General features: G+C 42.2%; 1 protein-coding gene across 1 annotated transcript in view; it reads right to left on the bottom strand.

Moving 5' to 3' along the window:
- Window positions 1-19755, bottom strand: part of LOC109920988 (raftlin-like) — a 105733-nt gene that overhangs the window by 47988 nt on the left and 37990 nt on the right. Inside the window, 1 exon segment of the mRNA XM_048610823.1 lies at window positions 9200-9383. Coding sequence (XP_048466780.1) covers window positions 9200-9383 — 184 coding nt within the window.

The following is a 19755-nucleotide window of genomic DNA, read 5'->3' as shown; positions in this document are numbered from 1 at the left end:
TACAAAAATTAACATCTATGATCATAGTGAAAATGGATTATCAATATTCAATATTCATCATATGACTTTAATACCTGAGACTTTAATTGACTAAAATTGAGTACAAAAAAGACAAATACTGACATAAATGACTGTCGTGAACAGGTTGAGCTCATGAACACATCAATAAACAAGGACTAGTCTAGCTATCAGCCAGACTTCAGTTGTCAAGGGCAAAATGCCTGTAAACCTCAGAACATTGGCCTCAAATGGCCCTTTAATTCATTTAATAGGGTAGCTGGCATGGGTAGATGGAACTAACTCTCCCTTACTCTGAATGCAGACAAGATTGGTCTCCCCAACATCGAGGAGACAGCAATCACGTGTTGCACTTCTAGTGTTTGCATGGAAAGGCGCTGTAGGGAAGGTAGAGGTATTAGGCTACATTAGAGATGCAATACCTGTCCTTTCACTTCCTCCCTTCTTTCTCTCCAAGGCTCCAAACACTTATTCCAAGCAAAACAGTGATTTCCTTGGACTTCTTTTAATTTAGTATACAGTGTTTGCTGCTCATCTTGCTCTTCTACATTGAGGAGACCAAATGCAAACCAAGTAACACTTTGCAAAACACCACTGTTCAGCCAACAAGCATGACCCTGATCTTCCTGTCGCTTGTCATTTTAATTTTCCACCTTGCTCCAACCCTGTCCTTTCTATCCTTGGCCTGCTACAATATTCCAACAAAGCTGAGGAAAGCTTGAAGAACAGCACCTCATCTTTCCTCTCAGCCTGTACAGCCTTGGAACTCAATATTGAGTTCAACAATTTAGATCAAAACCCCTGCCTCCATCTTGTGTTTTTTGATGCTAGTTGTTTCTTTCTTTAGCCCTTCATATAATTGAATCATAGAGTGTTATGACATAGAAAGAGGCCCTTCAACCCATTGTGTCTGTGTTGGTCTTAAACACCTATCTACTCTAGCCCCAGTTTCCAGCATTTGATCATTGCCTTCAATGCTACGGTGTTTAAAGTGTTGATCTAAATATTTTTAATATGTTTTGATGGCACCTGCTTCTATTATCCTCTCAGACAGTGAATTCTGATCCCCACTACCCTCCAGTTGAAAAAGAATTCCTTAAATCCCCTCCAAACCACCTGCTCCTTACCTTAAACCTATACCATCTACTAACTGAACTTTGTACTATAGGGAAATTTTCTTCCTATCCACCGTAACTGTTCCTCTCATAAGTTTGTATATCTCAGTCAGGACTCCCACCCCATCTCCCAGCCTTCTCTGCTCTAAGGATAATTACTCCAGCCTATTCAGTATCTCTTCATAGCTGAATCACTTCAGCCCAGGCAACATCCTGGTCAGTCTCTTCTGCAGTGCAATCACATCCTTCCTAAAGTGCGGTGACCAGAACTGCACATGGTACTCCATCTGTGGTCTAACTAACATTTTTATATAGCTCTACCATAACTTCCCTGGTTTTGTATAAAATGAATACCAAGGTCCCTCTGATCATCTGTACTTCCAGGGGTCCTGCCATTCATTGTGTACTGTTTATCTTGTTAGTCCTCTCAAAACGCATCATCTCTGACTTTTCTAGATGAAATTCCATTTGCTACTGTTCTGCCCACCTACATTACCTAAAACTTTCCTCCTCACTATTTACCACACCACCCATGCATGTGCCTGCTGCATACTTATTGATCAAATCTCCTACATTCCCATCTAGATCATTAATGTATCCAACAAACAGCCATGGACCCAAACCCTGCAGTATGTCACTGTACACAGGCTTCCACAAAAAACAACCTTCAACCCTCTGCTCCTCCCATTAAGCCAATTTGGGAAACCACGCGGAGGCTTGGGGACCGCTTTGCTCGGGTCGCAACAAACAACTGCACTTCCAGTCCCGAACCATTTCAACTCCCCCTCCCATTCCTCAGACGACATGTCCATCCTGGGCTTCCTGCAGTACCACAACAATGCCACCTGAAGGTTGCAGGAACAGCACCTCATATATCGCTTGGGAACCCTCCAGCCCAATGGTATCAATGTGGACTTCACAAGCTTCAAAATCTCCCCTCCCCCAACCGCATCCCAAAACCAGCCCAGCTTGTCCCCGCCTCCCTAACCTGTCCTTCCTCCCACTTATCCCCTCCTCCCACCTCAAGCCCCACCCCCACCTCCTACCTACTAGCCTCATCCCGCCCCTTTGACCTGTCCGTCCTCCCTGGACTGACCTATCCCCTCCCTAACTCCCCACCTGCACTCACCTTTACTGGGTCCACCCCGACCTCTTTGACCTGTCTGTCTCCTCTCCACCTATCTTCTCCATTATCCATCTTCTATCCGCCTCCCCCTCTCCCTATTTATTTCAGAATCCCCTTCCCCTCCCCCATTTCTGAAGAAAGGTCTAGCTTTCCTGCGCCTCTGATGCTGCTTGGCCTGCTGTGTTCATCCAGCTGTACATCTTGTTATTTCAGATTCTCCAGCATCTGCAGTTCCTACTATCTCTTAAGCCAACTTTGGATCCAATTTGTCAAATTGTCCTGGGCTCTTACTTTCTTGACTAGTCTCCCGAGCAAGACCTTGTAAATAGCCTTACTCAAGTCTACATAGACAACGTCCTTGCACTATCCTCATCTACACATCTAGTCACCTCCTTTCAAAAGGCAATCAAACCTGTTAGACATGATCTTCCCAACAAAGCCATGTGACTTTCCTCGACTAATCCTTGTCTCTCCTATGGAGAGTAATTATGTCCCTCAGAACCCATTCACATGCCATCAGGCCAGACTTAACAAATGTTTCTTTACTTTACCTATTCTACTGTTCTTGGTTTTTACATCATTGTTAGTTCTTCTCTGCTGCTCTCCATCCTATCACAGACCTTCTCTTTGTTCCCCCACATTCTACTAGCTTAAAGACTCATACATTTCCATTTTCCTTCTATTCCAACAAAATGTGAAGTGTTCACTGCTTCTCACCACAAATACTGTCCAACCTGTTGAGCACTTGCAGCAATTTTTGTTTTTATTCACGATGAGCTTGTTGTTTAAGTTTTTACGAACTTTTATTATTTTTTATGTAACTTGTGGCAAAGATCTTGGAGTTTTTTTTGTCCAATAAAGCCTTGACAAATGTATGAATCGTGTATCTGTTTATCTCAGTGATGCATTCTATGGACGAGAAGACTTCAGCTTTAAACCCTATTCCTCGATTTGATTTGCACCATTGTACCTGATAACCAAATACAGTGCAATAATGAGGGAATAATACATTGGCAGAAATATGATCTTTTTAATGAGAAATTAAATTGAAGTCTCTGCTGTCTCTTCAAGGTGGCAAAATAATTTTGTGATTCTATCTGAACAAGAGCCGGAAGTTATCCTGTTGACTGTCGCCATTTATTGCTCTCCATCAGATACAGAAATTTAATAACCTTTTTGCCCCCATTGCTACTTTTAGGTCCTTTCCTTGAAATGAATTGGCAGCAACAGTTGTCTTGCTGAGTGACTCCAGTCTGCAATTTCAGAAGTGATGAGGTGATAAAATATGTGATATTTGCAATACACAAGTTCACTATTTACTTTTCCACAGTCATGAAGAATTTAGCTGGTTATGAGTCAGGGATTATCCTCACAACAAATAAATGTAATTTAAACATTACTATTTATTCAGAAAATTGAGAAATATTTGCATATTCTGTATAAAAGTTAATTCCAGAAATTCAAAAATTCTAAATGTTGTGGATTTTAATAAGTAGAAGTGCATTCTAAATCAGGATTAAAAAAATTGAAGTTAGAATTCTGATAGGCAACAAAACTTACACTAACTTATTAGTCTCTGCCTTTTACTCCATAAAAACGCAAAGTTTAAATGGGGTTGAGAAATGTCTAATTTAATTTTACAATAAGTAACAAGAAACTCTCATTCCTTTGCTGCCAGCGTGAGATTTGAATTACTTTTCAACTCTGCTCATAGTACACAGAACACAGTTCGAAATAAGTACAAACTGAAAATACTGTGCAATTGTTCATGCAATTTCTTGGTGGAGGATGCTTTGCTGCAATTGTAAACCATTGGAATCCTAATGGGATTTCAATTTGACTCTTCACCTTAATAGGCATTTGGACTCTCCCTGGAGGGTTACACTGTCATAGTAACAACCAAAAAAAAAATGACTTTCAGGAAGGGCACTTAATTCAATGAAGCAGTGTCATACCCAGATGCTGTCACCACCAGAGTTCAATTCTGGGGATAGACCTTGGTCAACCTTCCTGCCCAGCCACAAATTGAGGCTTTTTGAGTGAATTATCACCACTTCAGGACCTCCACCTGCTGCCATTGGGATTAATGCAGATTTCCGTGGGCTTTAGAGCATGCGGCGTGCTTCATACGTCAGCCTATACAGGCAGCTTGTCACCTTGGGGTGGGACTCAATCTCCTTTCTGTTAACATAGAACTGTATAGCACAGGAATGGGCCCTTCGGCCCACAATGTTGTGCTGAACATGATTAAAATTAAACTGTTGGTCAAAGGCAATCGGTGTCTGATTGAGGGACTGGGCACACGGCGGGAGATGCCTTTCTTCTGATTCCATTGCCTCCTCCTCTCCCAAGATCCAATGAAAGGAACCCCTGCACTCTCAACCAGAAGTCACTTACCTTCGCCCTGGGTCCTGTGTAACCCTGCCACTCTAGGTTGCACTTTCACTAACAGCCATGTTCTCCTGCATGGCAATGCTGAGGGTGAGAGTCACCAGCCTTGGGTTGGGCAGGGGTTCATCCTGCAGGGATCTGATGCCAGGGAAGGTTAACTGATGGTCTTATCAGTGCCTGACTGGCATATGGTTGAGTGTGCTTTGCCCAGCCAAGGCAACATGCACCTTTTACTGGCTCTGGCAGGTGAAACCCCCCAATAATTCAACAAGACTCTGCCCTATTTCCTTTTACCTCTACCACTGACTTCAAAGGAAACACATCAAGAGACATGTGAAATGGAACAAGAAAAGTAAAAACAAAAATCAACATACTGGGAGGTAGGCCTGGGGTCGTTTGATGCACCAAACAAATCTCTTGGGGGGTTTACTTAAGGACCAGAATCTATCATGTTGGTGAAAATGTCCAGGATAAATATATTGCAATCACTAAGCTTAGGAAAAGAAATTCAAATTCACACCTAATGTGTGCAGACTCCATTGGAGGCAACTTAGTGTTTGTGCCACATTAATGTGCTTTAAAGGAGTTTTCTTGCAGCAGAAATGATTTTATGCTGTTGATCCAACTCAAAGTTTCCACAATTTCTGTCAGTAAAACAAACTGCATTTGGATTAAATTAGCAGTCTGGATTCAATTACAGAAAGAATGCAGCATGTTATTATATTCCTCATAATGATATTAGGAACAGATCATCTTATACATCATTACTAATTTCAACTCAACATGGTAAAAATGCTGTGGCTTGGAATGAATTACTGTTGCAAAAAATATTAGTGACAGTAACCATTAGTTTGCTGAAGTTAAAAATCTGTAAACTCAATCTGGAATGATACTGTAAAGTTCTAACTTGGCACGCCTGGATGTTATATTCTTTTCTATTTTCCATAACATCCATGAACATGCCATCTCACATGTGACACTCTGAGTGACAGTAATTATAATAGATAAAAATTCACAGCCCTTTCAACACACGCCTGGCATAATTTCAAGAAACTAAACTGAGATTGAGATTCAATAGTTCCCAAGTATTACTTTGGGAATTCCACAGATACTTTTAAGGGATGGAGTCTTTGCCAGTAGAAAAGGAGTAACTCGAATTGGGACTTGAGTGGAAATGACTACTGTTGGAGGAGCTTGGGTCAGTGCTTCTGATCTCCCGTCAACAGCAGCAAAAGGCCTGGTCTTTTCTTAGGTTTGTGCTTTAGATCAACCCTCCAAATTAATAATAAAATCAAGTCAGCAAAGTTTTTCAATATATTTATAGGGTGGACCTTACAAAGAGACTGGAGGAGTCAGTTCTTTCTAAAGGGGAGCTATCTCCATCTCCAATGGTGTATGATACATGATGGTATTAGGCATCTTTGGCAGACCTATGAATTGCCCATGTTGCCAGCATTAACAGCCTTTGATATTCAAAGGAAGGAACTTTACCCAACTTCAGAAAGCCCTCTTGCGTCAGCAATGGATGTTTCCAGTGGCACTTAGATGGATCAGACCCTTCCTATTGTTTTCTTTTTCATTTTTTAAAATTGGATAACATTTATTTTTCAGATGAAATAGAAACTCCAAAGGATAATGTAACAGAATATTACTTTCATTCACTCATATATGCTCTGCCTGATCCTTGGCTCATTGTCTTCTGAGTCTTCATCCTGAGCTGTTTCTTTGACAGTTTTTGTCAGTGGTGGTTTACTGTAGTCTTCTATTCTCAGGGCAGGGTAAGCAGACCAAGTCTGAACCCACACAAGTGACATTATTCTGAACCATAAGTTAGCTTCTAGGCAACTGAGCTTATTAACCAACAACGCCTTTATAATATTAATAAACACAGGATATTAGGTATAACCAAGCGTATCTGAGATCACCAGGGTTGTTGGCTTGAAAAGTCACCATGTAATATTTTCTTAAACTGGTAAATTTGTATTTATTTGATGAGAACATCTCTTTGGTTAGCTGTGCTCTAATCTTATTTCCTGGGTTTCTTTTCAGATAAAGATCATATTAAAGCTCTCAGTGGTAGACAGAAAGGTTAAAATAACATACTTTTGATTAGACTAATTAGAATAAAATTATACAATTTGGTATAAGAAAATACACTTTGAGCATTTTTGCCACTTTTCAAACAATTTTAAGAGTTCTGCTCCCAGTGAATCAAATCAGTATTTAAAGAGGATACTTTCATTTCTGTAAAATACATAAAACTCCCTGTTGTTTTCATATCCAGATTCTGGACAAATAGAGGAAGTTACAATGTAGGTTTATATTTTATCACTAAAGTTGATGCAATCCAATAGTTTCAATTCTGAAGATATAGTGGCAAATATTATACAATATAAAAGTCTTTCTAATCTGCAAAATTTAGATGTTGCCATCTACACTGATGAACATATTTACATAATAAACAGATGTATTATTTAAAGAAAAGGCTATAATGGCTTTAAATACATTGCATACCTCGCAGTAAAGACAGAAGGCAATTTAACAGCGTAGTGGGGACCCTTTACCAGTTCTGATGGACTCTCATTAAAAGAGTCTTTCTATCTTTTTCTCATTCTTACAACTATTCAAAATGGCACCAGATTGTGGCAACAGTGGAAAAGCTTTTCATGTATTTTACTGTTTTTCTACTGTAAAATTTGTGTGACAATAAATTCATTCATTTATTCATTCATTCTGATGAGAGATTGACACTTTTATCACAGATAGCAGTAAACACATTGGGGAATGAGTTGAATGTTTAGTCTTGACAGGACAAGGATGGAGGTATAAAACATGCAGCCAGCTGGCACAATGGTTCCCTGGCTCCATCACCCCCAGAGTCAGGATGGCTTGGGCAGGGAGGGTGTGACAGGGCTGCTCCAGTAAAACACTGGGTTGTTAACCGACATTTTGAAAGGCCTTTTTAAGGTCTTGTGTCAAAAACTGACAGTAATTTTCCAGTTAGTCTCCAGATCCCAAGAGGGTTTCAAGGTACAGGGCAGTTGTTTTGAGGCAGCTTTCTGATGGCAGGCTTTCAGGGACCAGTCTTCCAGACAGGCTTTGAGGCCCTCTCCATCTGGCTGTCTTGAGCTGGTGGCCTGGTTGCTAGAGATCTGTATAATTAAAACCTCAGATTGGTGATACCCTCTCTCTTATGTACTGAAAAGGCATCCTGCTGTTTCTCCAGCTTCGAGAGCCTGCCTTCCAACTCTAATTGGATGGTGAGAAAACCCCCTCGTCATTCATTCAGCGAAAACCACAGCTGGATGACTATGCCCTGCATAGTACAGGCTTCAGATCTCCGTTAGACCCAGGGCAGCAGGGTTCCATAGGGAAAATCCTGCTTCTTGTATCTCTCCAGCATTTTCTGCTTCTGAAGCAGGTTTGTTCTTTGCGTAGCAGGTAAATGCTACATTGGAGGAAAATTGTAATGTTTATGTTTATGGTCAAATTTAATATGTTGTCAGGAATTAGCTGCCCAGTATAGAGTTATAGTTACAAATTCAATTAGGCTGTTATGATGATGTGATAAATATTTAGGAATATCAGTTAGACCGCAAGAAGGAAGAAATGCTTTAAATTCTCTTAGTCACTGATATTACTCTTTCTGGTATCATTTGACCTTTTGAAAATCATGATGCAAAACTGGCCATCATAGGTTGTGTCATATACAGAGTAGTTAATGAATGATGCTTATGTAAGACTGGGGTATGATTTTCATGTCACAGGTACTATGGTAGCATTATTTGATTTTTGCCCAAAAGCATTTGGAAAGAAATTTTTCTATGATGTACAAGTGTAGTGAAATTCTACATGGTTTTAACTAAACATCACTGTAAAGCCACAGAATTTAATTTTCATATTTCCCTGTTATTTAACATCAGTAGATAATTCTACTGCCCATTGTATCACTAAGAACAAGTTCTAGTCTGTGGAAAATGAACAAAACGGATTTATTACCTTTGCAATACGTTTAAGCCCAAGAGAATGTTAGGATAAAAATTGATTATAATTCTTTAGTTGCAAGATAAGTAGTTATCCCTTGGGTAACAAAAAGGTCCTTAAGCAGGTAATTATAACTTAATTACATCTGAAACCTGGAGTAATGATTCACTCTGATAGCCCTTGACTACAGTTATTACTTGTATAATATTGCATATTATTGATCACTTATTATTGAAGTAGGTAGTTCCCTTCTCAGCAGCCAATATGATATTTTAAAACAATTGACAAAAGACAACTGTGACAGGAATCTTGCACAAAAAATTTTAACTCAAAGAATAATCTCAGTTCATTTAAACTAGTGCATGAAAATATTGGCCAGTTTTTACATTAGGAAAGTCAGTATTTTATGATCTGAATTCCAAGGACTTTGAAGATCCTCATGGCACAGGACATTTACTAGACAGACATATTAAATATTAAATATTTCTAAGTTGCTTCCTACAGAAAAGCAGTCTTCAATACAGAGATAATTTATTAGTGACCGTATTTATTTGGTTTGCTTTACCTTGCTGCTGGTTTGATCAAAATGGCCCTGAACATTGTCTCTTCTGGCGTGCCCTTCCGCACATCAATGCAGTGTATGAATGGGTGAATACCAGCAAGTACAAAGCCCTTCTGATAAAATTCATGTAATTGAGTGGGAAGATGACGTAAGGAAGAAAGCTTGACTGCGGATGACTCTGTTATCTCTGAAGATAAAGCACATGAAAGAGAAAGCAGGTCATTAGAAATCCAAAGAACTAACATTTGTGAAACATCCAGTGACCCAGAATATTTCTAAACATCTAATTTAAACCAAAAGATTCCCCAGAATAACACACATCCTGTTACAGTCTTTCATTGTCTTTAAAAACGTCAGTAATTATTTGCAGCTCTTAATGAATTACACCCACTATTTATAAAGTATAAAAATATACGTGAAGTGTTAAATTCTGAGTCCATATGTTACTTGAAACAATTTCTAGATCACATCTCATTTACATACTTTACACAATAATTAACTACATCTAATTAATACACGTATTTAAATTCACTGCATTTAATTATCATGTTCCAAAGGTTTGTGAGTATCTGTATCACCCACAGAAAGAGTAATTTCATTCCAGCGATAATTCATTAGCGTCATCTTTCACAAAAACAGAACAAAGAAATCCACATTGCTAATTCAATTCTCCTCCCCATTGAGTACCATGAAGTGCTGCTTATCGATCTCTCCATAACACTGCTGCCTTTACTGCTAAATGATAAGATGTTCAAACTTGGGAAACATGTCCAAAAGTGTTCCTGAATCTATACGGTGTCCTAGCACATTGAACCATAGGGCAGAAAGAAGTCAATTGGCCATTTATATTCACACTATCTCTTTCCCACAGAAAGGTTGTCCAACCTAGCGCTCATAACTGAGGAATTGTAGTCCCTGTTCTGCTTTGAGCTGCTTCAAATTCTTGGGTTCCCACAAGAATTTGGATTGGGTTGTTTTTGGTACCGTTGCATTGTTGCTGACTAAATCAGCCCAGCTTTGTAAGTACCAGCAGATCCATGCAGATTAACAGGAACAAGGCAATGATTGAAAGTTCATTATAACAGTGTGGAGCTGGAGGAACACTGCAGGCCAGGCAGCATCAGAGAAGCAGAAAAGTTGATGTTTCAGGTCAGGATCCTTCTTCAAAAATGGGGGAGGGGGAAGGGAGCTGGGACATAATTAGAGAGGGGAGGGGTGCGGCTGGGGAAGGTAGGTGGGATGGTGATAGGTGAGTGCAGGTAGGCAGTGGTGGGGATTGCTCAGTGAGGTAGGAGTGGCAGATAGGTGGGAGAGAAGATGGGCAGGTTGTTTCAGGTCAAGGAGGCAGGGATGAGAGGGAGGGTTGGTCATGGGATGAGGCTGGGGATGGGAGAATTTTGAAACTGGTAAAGTCCATGTTTAGGCCATTGGGCTGTAGGCTCCCAAGGAGGAATATGAGGTGCTGCTCTTCCAGTTTCCAGATGGCGTCATTGTGACACTGGAGGAGGCCCAGGATGGACATGTCACCCAGGGGGCAGGAGGAGAAGTTAAAGTGGCTCGTGACCGGAAGGTGTTGTCGTTTGTTGCAAACAGAGCGCAGGTGTTCTACAAAGTGGTCTCCGAGCCTCCGCTTGGTCTCGCCAATGTAGAGGGAGCTGCGGATGCAATAGACCACATTGACAGATGTGCAGGTGAACCTCTGTCTGATGTGGAAGGTTTGTTTGGTGCCTTAGATGGAGGTGAGGGAGGAGGTGTAGGGGCAGGTTGCAGGGAAAGGTGCCGGGTGTGGTGGGGCTAGTGGAGAGTGTGGAGCGGACGAGGGAGTCGCGGAGAGAGTGGTTCCTACAAAAGGCAGATAGGGGTGGGGAGGGAAAGAGATCTTTGGTTGTGGGATCAGATTGCAGGTGGCGGAAGTGGCATAGAATGATGCGTTGGATACAGAGATTAATGGGGTGATATGTGAGGACAAGGGGAATTCTGTTTTTGTTGCGGGGAGGGGATATGAGGGCAGAGGTGCAGGAAATGCAAGAGATGCGGTTGAGAGCATTTTCGACCACCGAAGGGAGGAAGTCGTGGTCCTTGAAATACAAGGACATCTGGGATGTTCGGGTGTGGAATGCCCCATCTTGGGAGCAGACGCAGTGGAGGCAGAGGAATTGGGAGTAGGGGATCACATTCTCGCAGGAAGGTGGGTGAGAGGAGGTGTAGGCTAGGTAGCTGTGGGAGTCGGTGGGCTTGAAATAGACATCAGTTTCCAGGTGGTCACCAGAGATGGAGACGGAGAGGTCCAGGAAGGAGAGAGAGGTATCAGAGATGGTTCAAGTGAACTTGAGGTTGGGGTGGAAGGTGTTAGTAAAGTTGATGAACTGTTTGTGCTCCTTGTGGGAGCACGAGGCAGCGCCGATACAGTCATCGATATAACGGAGGAAGAGGTGGTGAATAGTGCCAGTGTAGCAGCGGAAAAGGGACTGTTCCACGTATCCTATGAAGAGGCAGGCCTAGCTTGGGCCCATGTGGGTTCCCATGGCCACCTCCATAGTCCATAGGAAGTGGGAGGAGTTGAAAGGGAAGTTGTTAAGGGTAAGGAACGAGTCTGGTTAAGCGAATGAGGGTGTTGGTGGAGGGGGACAGGTTGGGCCTGCGGGAGAAGAAGAAGCAGGGGGCTCTTAGGCCATCTGCATGGGGAATGCAAGTATATAGGGACTGGATGTCCATTGTGAAGATGAGGTGTTGGGGGCCTAGGAATTGGAAATCTGGGAGAAGGTGAAGGGCGTGGGTGGTGTCCCGAATGTAAGTGGGGAGTTCCTGGACCAAGGGTGAGAAAACAGAGTCAAGATAAGCAGAGATAAGTTCAGTGGAGCAGGAACAGGCAGAAACAATGGTCGGCCTGGTTTGTGGATTTGGGGAAGGAGATAGAAATGGGCAGTGCTGGGTTGGGGAATGATGAGGTTGGAGGCTGTGGGTGGGAGGTCACCTGAGGTGATGAGGTTGTGAAAGGTTTCAGAGATGATGTTTAGGTGGTCAGGGCTGGGGTCATGAACGGGGGGCAGTAGGATAAGGTGTGAGAGCATTGGCGCCCTGGCTTCAACTATGTAAAGATCAGTGTGCCATACCACTACTGCACCCCCTTTATCCCCACCCCTATCTGCTTTTTGTAGGGACCGCTCTCTCCATGACTCCCTTGTCCGCTCCACACTCCCCACTAACTCCACCACACCCGGCACCTTTCCCTGCAACCGTAGGAAGTGCTATAACTGCCCCTATACCTCCTCCCTTACCTCCATCCAAAGAACCAAACAAACCTTTCACATCAGACAGAGATTCACCTGCACATCAATCAATGTGGTCTATTGCATCCACTGCTCCTGACGTGGCCTCCTCTACATCGGTGAGACCAAGAGGAGGCTCAGAGACCGCTTTGTAAAGCACCTGCGCTCTGTTCGTGACAAACAACACCTTCTGGTCACAAACCATTTCAACTCCCCCTCCCACTCCCTGGGCGACATGTCCATCCTGGGCCTCCTCCAGTGTCACAATGACGCCACCCGGAAACTGGAGGAGCAGCACCTCATATTCCACCTTGGGAGCCTACAGCCCAATGGCCTCAATGTGGACTTTACCAGTTTCAAAATCTCCCCATCCCCGGCCTCATCCCATAACCAACCCTCCCTCTCATCGCCACCTCCTTGACCTGACACAACCTGCCCATCTTCTCTCCCACCTATCCACTCCTCTCACCTCACTGAACAATCCCCACCACTGCCTACCTGCATTCACCTATCACCATCACATCAACCTTCCTCAGCCACACCCCTCCTCTCTCTATTTAGTTCCCAGCTCCCTTCCCCCTCCCCCATTTCTGAAGAAGGGTCCTGACCCAAAATGTCAACTTTCCTGCTCCTCTGATGCTGCCTGGCCTGCTGTACTCCTCCAACTGTGTTATCTCTGACTGCAGCATCTGCAGTTCTTACTATCACTGAAAGTTCATTGTTGTATACAGTATCAGCCTCTCCATGTGTAGCAGATGAAACATTGCTACAGTAGAATGGCTCATCATGGGGCTAGATATTACACACTCCTGATGCATCTGCTTTGGGTTGGGGAGGTAGAGGAATGACAATATCTCTCACTGATTCATCGCCAACCAGCCCACTGTATGCAATGAAATAATTATAGATATTCTAGAAATATATATTTTGGTGAATTCCTGGATTGGTCAGTATTACAGTATACTTACAGAGGAATAGATGAATTGTCCTTACACAAGGGCTGTAACAAACATAAAATACAAACTTACACAATGCCCTTCCTGACAACCAAGGGATTTACGGTCAGCGCTCTAATATAGGAAATGTAGCAGTCAAATTGTGCAAAATCTCACAAACAAAGCTAATCTATTTTTATCATGTTGATTGACGAATATTTGCCAGAATATCAGAGATAATTTCGCTCCTCTTCTTCAAAACAGTCGCTTGAGATATTTTATGCGCAACTGAAGGACCAGGCAGGTTCACACTTTAACATCTTGTCCAAAGAACACCAACTGTTTGTGGTCAGCATTCATAGTGCCTCTGGGTTTACAGTCAGACAGGAAGCTGGAGCAGAGGCTGCAGAAACAGGATATTCTGCTCCTTGCCCTATTCCAGCTTGAAGCTGAGCTGCTCCCTGGCCCACGACAGTCAAGGATTCAGGGCTAGGCAATGCGCCCAATATTTTTGTTTGGATACCCATTAGTGTTTTTCTATATTCTGCACTATCAGGTTCCTCCTCTGTTATCTGAAGCAGCATTTCTACCTTGCCTTTGGGAGAGCTGGCAAACGAAGAATGCTTTATTCCTGGTGTGACTAAAACTACTCCAATGACTCACCATCTGCTGATCTCTATTCCGCATTAATCTCAAAGGAATGTGCAGTGCCAATTGTGAACTCATGGCTATGAGTGCCTGATTAAGTGACAAGGCTATTATGTGAATATATCAGCTTATGGTGCTATAGGAGCTGCTGCTCATGGTGAAGCTTGGTGCCACCATCCACTTTATGTGTAGGAAACTGCAGGGCCTGCTTGGTCTAGTGTGGTAGAGGAAAGCCACTTCCTGGTCTAACTAGAGAAGCCTTTTAGAACCGAAGAAGGGTCTGAAGAAGAAAAGGGCTACTGGACCTGAAACGTTAAACCTGATTTCTCTCCACAGATGCTGCCAGACCTGCTGAGATTTTCCAGAAATTTCTGTTTTTGTGCAAGAGATTTACAGTTGCATTATCAACAGCTTGCAATGGTGAGATGGTAGGATGAGAGTTTGCTGGGAGTTGAGGAGAGCCATGTGGCAGGAACATGCCAATATCCTTAACCTTCACAACTACATTGAATGCCACAGGTTCTGTCACAGCTGCCCTCAAAATGGGAACAACTATTTCCTCTGTAGGGCTCACGAGATGCAGGTGTCTTTATTCCCTGCCAATTCTAACCTGCTCCCGTTTATTGTGTAGCATTATACCTACAGGGGACAAAGTGCTCAGATCAGTTGTTGGACAGCACTTTTGTTGGCTGATGTTCTTGCCATAAAACTGTAAGATATAACAGCAGAATTCGACCATTCAGCCCACCATATCTGCTTTTCCATTTTGCCAATGCTAATACATTTCTCAACCCCATTCTCCTGCCTTCTCCCCATAAACTTTGATCTCCTTCATAATTAAGAACCTATCCAACTCTGCCTCAAAGACACTTAATGACTTGGCCTCCACAGCTTTCTGCGGCAATGAGTTCCACAGATAATATGCCATGGCTGAGTAGCTGGATGTACATAGAGGCAGAAAGAGGTGACTCTGAGATGATAGTGTTAATGAGCTGGTGAGGGTGTGTATCTAGATAAAAACCAAACGAACTGCGGATGGTATAAATCAGGAACAAAAACAAAGTTGCTGGGAAAGCTCAGCAGGTCTAGCAGCATCTGTGAAGGAGAAAACAGAGTTAACATTTCGGGTCCAGTGACTCTTCCACAGAACAGATGCTTGGTCCTGAATGCCAGGGAGCATTGGTGCTGATTGAGTGTTGAGGATTTGAATAGTGTAAGAGATTGGTGGAGTGATGGGTAGATGTTTTGCAAAATGGTTCACGCTAACTTTCACCAGACAGATGTGAACATTAAATAACTGTGGCATTGCTTCCAGGTCATTGAGTCTAAATTCTGGGAGTAAATTTCCCTGATCACCTACTCTGTTTTCTCTCTAAGGCTAGTCTTTAAGCATATTCTGCATCTCCTATACCTCAAATCCCCAGTGGCCAAACCATAGCATTTCTTCTTTCCACCATCTGCACAGCTAATGCCTCCAAGTGCTGCATCCATCACCATGTAATATTCTCTCTGCACTGGTATCAACTTTGCAACAATTTATATTGCAGCTTTCCTTTAAAGTGTAAAATGCTGTAAAAGAAAAAGCATAATAAAACAGAATATAACATAATAAAACAGTGTTCTGATGAATGGTCACTGCGCCCAAAACACTAACTCTGCTTTCTTTCGAGAGATGCTAATAGACCTGCTGAGTTTTTCTAGCAATTTCCAATTTTGTGCCTGTTAGCTAATGTGATCTTTACCACTGCCATTCAATGGACACTGTTGGATTAAAACAAAACCTTTGATACTTGAAAAATGTCTAATCACCAGCTTCACTCCATTTATTGACAGCCATTTAGCTTTGAAATTGAAATGAGCACCTTGTGTTATTTCTTTCCCAAAGAGTAGTCTGTTCTTTTGATAACTGTGTCCATTATCAATGCTTGGTTGTGTTTCAACTGCTAATGAGTTTCAGTATAATAAGAAACTATTCAGCTGCAACTGAACAACAGTTTCAAAAAGTTGTCTTTTTAATGAATCCTCCTTTCTCCTCTTTAAATGTTAAAGATGAAGTGCTACATCTACTTGGGCAATGATTTTTTCCCTCATAAACCTGTTCAGAGATGTTATTACACACCTCTGGAGCAGGTGGGACTTGAACCTGGCTTCCTGGTTGAAAGGCAGGAGCACTACAAGGAGTACTTGTGCCACAAAAACCCTCTACTCCATCACTTAATTAATCAAGTAACCCAATCACATTCTTAAGTACTTGTTATATTAACAGACTCCTTTTTCTTTAAATAAATAAAACTTTTGAAGACAATGCAAACAATTTTTCAGCAAAACTAATAAAATGTAAACAAAATTATGTTTCCATGGTATTCATCTTAATAACCTTGATCAGTAACAAAATTATATATTTTGTTTCCTATTCCAATTAATACAATCAACATTCCATATTTCCCTTTCTTTCTTGGAACAAAGCAAAAAAAAAAATCTATAAGATTTCATCACAAAGAGGTCCAAGAGAAATTTGGTTTGTGAAGTGTTGTTTTATAACCTGCCATGCAATTAGGTATCCCTTTTCGAGAATCTCTGATAATTCTTTGGAGCAAGCTCATTTTTCCGAAACAGTCTAAGAAACAGTAACTTGCACCAAAACACTTTATTTTGGAAATCATTTTACCTTTTAATGTTTCCTTTATGGTGGAAAGGTCAATCGTCAGCTTTTTCTCAGTAATATAATTTGCTGAATATACATCATTCCAAAGAAAATACAGTTAGTAGCATAACGTTCTATAGGTAATTTTTTCTCAAATTTGCCTTTGCATAAGACAGAATATGGGAAAAGTACAAGGTGCAGGGCTGGATGAACACAGCAGGCCAAGCAGCATCATAGGAGCAGAGAGGCTGACGTTTCGGGCCTAGACCCTTCATCAGAAAAGGGGGAGGGGAAAGGGGTTTTGAAATAAATAGGGAGAGAGTGGGAGGTGGATAGAAGAGGGATAGAGGAGAGGATAGGTGGAGAGGAAACAAACAGGTCGAAGAGGCGGGGATGGAGCCAGGAAAGATGAGTGTAGGTAGGGAGTTAGGAAGGGGATAGGTCAGTCCAGGGAGGACGGACAGGTCAAGGGGGCGGGATGAGGTTGGTCGGTAGGAGATGGAGGTGCGGCTTGAGGTGGGACGAGGGGATAGGTGGGAGGAAGAACAGATTAGGGATGCAGGGACGAGCTGGACTGGTTTTGGGATGCGGTGGGGGGAGGGGAGATTTTGAAACTTGTGAAATCCACATTCAATAAGTGATACCAGGTTTAGTCTGCATGCACAGCCAGTTTAAGAGCCTAATCAAACTTCTTAACTGGTCTGTTTCTTCACTGATTGCAAAAGGATGTTTCAGTGGGGACATGGCCCAATTTATTGGGATTTGATTAATACTTCTCAAATAAGTTGATCCAAAGTCATTCCTGCTCAACATCAAACTCTGTATATCTACTGAATCTCAGAGACCAATTGGAAATTCCTTTTCTATTTTAACTATCACACATTTCTCAAATTCCATCAAAACGCCCCAGAAAAACACTCACGTCCATCATAAAGGTGCCTCCCAGTTTCTCTCCGTGATTCCAGTAGAACATTGCTGGGTCTGTTTTGAGGTGAATACATCTTGGCTCAACAAAGGAAACATCATACCTTCTGACAATAATGGCACTATCTCACACACTGTCACGCACATTCACTCCCTTACTCTCACACTCTTTATCACACACTCATTTGCTCATCGTCTTTATCACACTCTCTCACACATGCTCACTTACTCACACTCAGGGATTTGATATAAATGGGGTTCGAGGTCAGGGGGGTAGCAGACTTCAGCTGAACTGTACAGGACACTGGTGGGCATGAAGGGTAGGAGCAACATTACTGATTCTGACATATCCTAAAGGTCGGTCAATGATTGCTGAAATTTCAGATTGGATTCAGCCATGGACTGGTTAGCCTGTCACTAGGGATGCTCTGCATCAATTGGCTGCTATGGGTACTGCCCACTCTGATTGACAGAGTATTTGACCAACGAGTGTAGTCCTGATATGTAGCTCTTCTGAAACCATTCTGCTGGGCCCTGCTGCATGCCCTCAACACCACCACAGGCTCAGAAATCACGGTACTCAAATTTCATCAGGCAACCCCACTTGGGATTGTAACCCTTGGTTTGCGAAGCCCTGGACTAGGGTTTTATATCCTGGAGTTTAGAAGGTTAAAGGGTAATTTGATCAAAGTTTTCAAGATGTTTAGAGAACAAATCGGACAGATAGAGAGAAACAATTTCCCCTTCAGGAGTGCCTCACACTCAGCAGCATAGCCTAAATGCCAGAAGCAGACCTTTCAGGAATAAAATCAGGAAACATTTCTCACTGTGAAGGGTGGTGGAAGTGTAGAATCCTTTTCTGCAAATGGCAGTTATTTCTAGATCAGTTGTAAATTTTAAATCTGCGATTGATTAGCTTTTATTATCCAAAGGTTCTAATCAAAGTGGGGCAAAGGCAGAGTCACGGGGCAGAATTTCATGCTTATGTGGAGCATTTAGATTGGCAGACTGGGGTCATAATTAGGCAATAGGCAAGAAATAACTCAGTTTCTCTTGATGGCAAGTTAAAGGCTTGCTATCAAGTTCTGAGGAGCTTTGACCTTCTTGGTCAGGAACATGTTTTGAATTCATTAGCAGGTCATGAATACTGATGAACAATCCAGCCCCCTGGAATTTCATTCACAGGCATGATCTTGTTAGCCAGAGATGGGAAATATGCATGCTTACGACTCCTATATATATATGTATATGAGGCATGTAGCCAGCAAAGAAGACCCAAACTTTGATGAGTGCAAATTTCTTCACTTGCTTACTTCTTTCATAACCATGAAGTTTCTTTGCATCAACATTCACAATGATAAGGGTGAAGCCATTTCATGTTGAAGGCTTTCATGAAGAGTTTCCATCATCTGTAGTCTGCTTATTGTTGTTAAAGCCTTTCAGTATCAAGGTGAACTGACTAGCAAACTCAGCCAATGGAGGCAGCCACATTAGCTTACACCAACCAAGCTGATCAAGCCAGGCAAGGGGACTGAACTCAAAAAGGGGCTCAAATCAAATGGTCATCCGTTGCAGTTGTGTCTTTTGCCCAGGCAAGGAATTGGGGAAAACTTCCAATGCATTCTCCTGGTTGTGATGAAAAGTCAGTGAGCTGATCATGTGTGAGCAGCTGAGTGTTGTATGTCTTTTATATTTCACATGTGAACCCTGATGGATGTGAAAGAGGCAATACAACTGTGTCTCAGGTAACAATGCGGACATTATGTCCTTTAGATTTCCGTTCCTTAATTTAACACCCAGCTCCTCCTACTGACAATGTAGAACCTGCTTTTTTTCTTGTGACTATATTGTTGATACCTACATGGACCAGAACAACTGGATCCTGTCCCAGAATGCATTGTCCTGACACAGGATGTCAAGCATCATCAGTATCATAGCTGCACTCATCTGGGCAAGTGGGTAGTATTCTATCACACTCCCATCTTGTGTTGTGGACAGGCTTTGGGGATTCAGGAGGTGAGGATTCCCAGCCTGTGACCTGTTGTTACGGCCACTATGTTTATGTGGCTAGCCAGTCCAGTTTCTGATCAATGGCAAGGATCAGAATGTTGATAGGAGTGGATTGAATTAAAGTAATGC

This window comes from Rhincodon typus, chromosome 2 (genome assembly GCF_021869965.1).
Source record: "Rhincodon typus isolate 14 chromosome 2, sRhiTyp1.1, whole genome shotgun sequence".
NCBI classification, from domain to species: domain Eukaryota; kingdom Metazoa; phylum Chordata; class Chondrichthyes; order Orectolobiformes; family Rhincodontidae; genus Rhincodon; species Rhincodon typus.
Note: the sequence above shows the minus strand (reverse complement) of the source record. Positions and strands in the feature narration are given on the sequence as shown.